The sequence below is a fragment of the Nannochloropsis gaditana genome (assembly GCF_000240725.1).
Source record: "Nannochloropsis gaditana CCMP526 unplaced genomic scaffold scaffold230, whole genome shotgun sequence".
Taxonomy (NCBI): domain Eukaryota; class Eustigmatophyceae; order Eustigmatales; family Monodopsidaceae; genus Microchloropsis; species Microchloropsis gaditana.
This window is the reverse complement of record NW_005803723.1, coordinates 22,103-24,054: the sequence shown is the minus strand read 5'-3', so window position 1 is coordinate 24,054 and position 1,952 is coordinate 22,103. Positions and strand designations below refer to the sequence as shown.

Below are 1,952 nucleotides of genomic sequence, written 5' to 3'. Positions count from 1 at the left end.
GAGCTCCCCTGGACGCTTATCTGCTGTGCACTGCGTCTTGTCACAGCACAACGTGGTGCTGAAGATTCTGCTCTGAGGGACGACCCTAGATTGGGCCCATACCACAAAGCGTGTAGGAGCTGTACTCGATGCCCTTGTACTTCTACTCATTCCTCACTGATCATCTTCACTTTTTAGTGTCCTTAATCATACTTCGAGCTGAGCATAGTCATGCTGTGCACAAAGATGAGGATGAAGCCGCTTTTCTTTCTAGTCGGCATGCTGGCCCTGAGCATTACAAGTGCCGCACCTGCGTTTATGTACGGAATCGATAGATTCAATGAGATTATTGAATACGATCCGGTTAATAAAGCCACAAGGGTTGTTGAAGAGACAGGTCTGACGAGAGATGGAGGCAGCAATGCATTTGGCTTTGACGAGGCCAGGAACCAAATGTTTTGGCTCTATAGAGGCGATGCTTCCAATCCTGCGGGCTTGTACTATTGGGATCAGGTCACCGGAGCCATTGCTCGTATCGCAAGCCAAGCGCAATCGTGGAACAATCAAAACTTTCCGGCTAACGCGGAATTCTACCGCGATCCCAGCTCTGGCACTTCATATTTCGTTTGGGTCACTGAAGGAGGGAGTACGGTCAACTTTCTCCCCATCACTTATGATGTATCCGACAACCCTATTGGAGTTGGAACAGACATTCAACGAACTATCACAGGGCCTGATTTCAGTCCAGACTTCATGCGCTTTGGCGACATTGCCATCAAGACCAGCACCGACATGTTATATTTGGCAACAGTCTTTGGGCAATTTGCTAAGATTGACCTCGACGACGCATTCGAGCAGCCCACGCTTCCCTACACAGAGATCAAGACAGGCAATCCCTCCCTCCAGCTTGCATTTGACTGCGAGGAAGAAATCTTGTACGGTCAGGCATTCGATTCGGCGGATGTTACCGTGGACAATTGGTACACCATCGACCTGGAGACTGGCGTAGCAACATCGATTCCTGATTACTCGACTACAGGCCGACTATCAGCACTAGATCTAGGTGGATCGGCGTGCTCTGCGTCGCCTCAGACAACAAGGTAATTGATGAAATCGTCCTCGACAGATGACATTTTCAAGTGACTTACGCACGTGCACAATCATTCGCATCCATTCCACCCATACCAGCCCTACCCCAGCTCCTACCCGAGAACCGACCGATAGTCCTACCGCTACTCCCTCGTCCATTGGCCCAACAAGTGAGTTCCGCTACATAGTCGTCAAGCTCAGCTCTCTGAGGCCTGACGAGGAGGATAATCTCATCCATGTGACGAGGGACCTTGTCCGCTGGGCTCGATATCCTTCCTTGACAATGTTGAGTCTTCAATCCGCACTCCATATTTTTTGGGGTGTGATTGACGTCGTTCTCGTCATCTGATCTAGACCTTTCCGCCTTTCTCCAGTCACACCCACTCCAGTTCCCACGTCGTCGGGACCAACGCCCTCCCCGAATCCCACTGCCTCCCCAACCATGAGTCCTACTGGCAGCCCGACAGCGGCACCGACCTCGACTCCGACAGCATCTCCAACAACTATGCCCACCCCGAGTACGTGGCATGTCTAGCATATTTGTCATCCTTTGTGCTTTAAGCGCGTACAGGAATCGGACTGAAGAATGTTTTACGTAACCCTCAACTCATCCTGATATAACAGGTCCCACTTCCCCCTTACCATTTTGCCGTGAGTGCGCTTTACAAAACACTGCTTGCAAGGATACTGGAGGTGTGTAGCTCGCCTAAGAGGAGACAGAGCAAGCATGGACTCAACAACATCTCACATGCTCATTTTCTATTCTCTGACCTGCATGACCACGTGGAATAGCAAACTACCTGGGCTTCTTTCCTGATACTACGACCCCTGAGGAATGTTCGACGCAGTGCCAGGTCTCCTTTCCTGGTCTTGTGAACTGGTTC

General features: G+C 50.7%; 1 protein-coding gene across 1 annotated transcript; it reads left to right on the top strand.

Moving 5' to 3' along the window:
• Window positions 1–732: 732 nt before the first annotated feature.
• On the top strand, window positions 733–1,238 carry NGA_0118200 (uncharacterized protein; the record flags this gene model as incomplete). Its single annotated transcript, XM_005855309.1, has 3 exons — window positions 733–959; window positions 1,019–1,079; window positions 1,168–1,238. 3 exons carry the CDS (start codon window positions 733–735, stop codon window positions 1,201–1,203), a joined length of 324 nt encoding a protein of 107 aa, XP_005855371.1. The 3' UTR covers window positions 1,204–1,238.
• Between the last annotated feature and the right edge of the window lie 714 nt (window positions 1,239–1,952).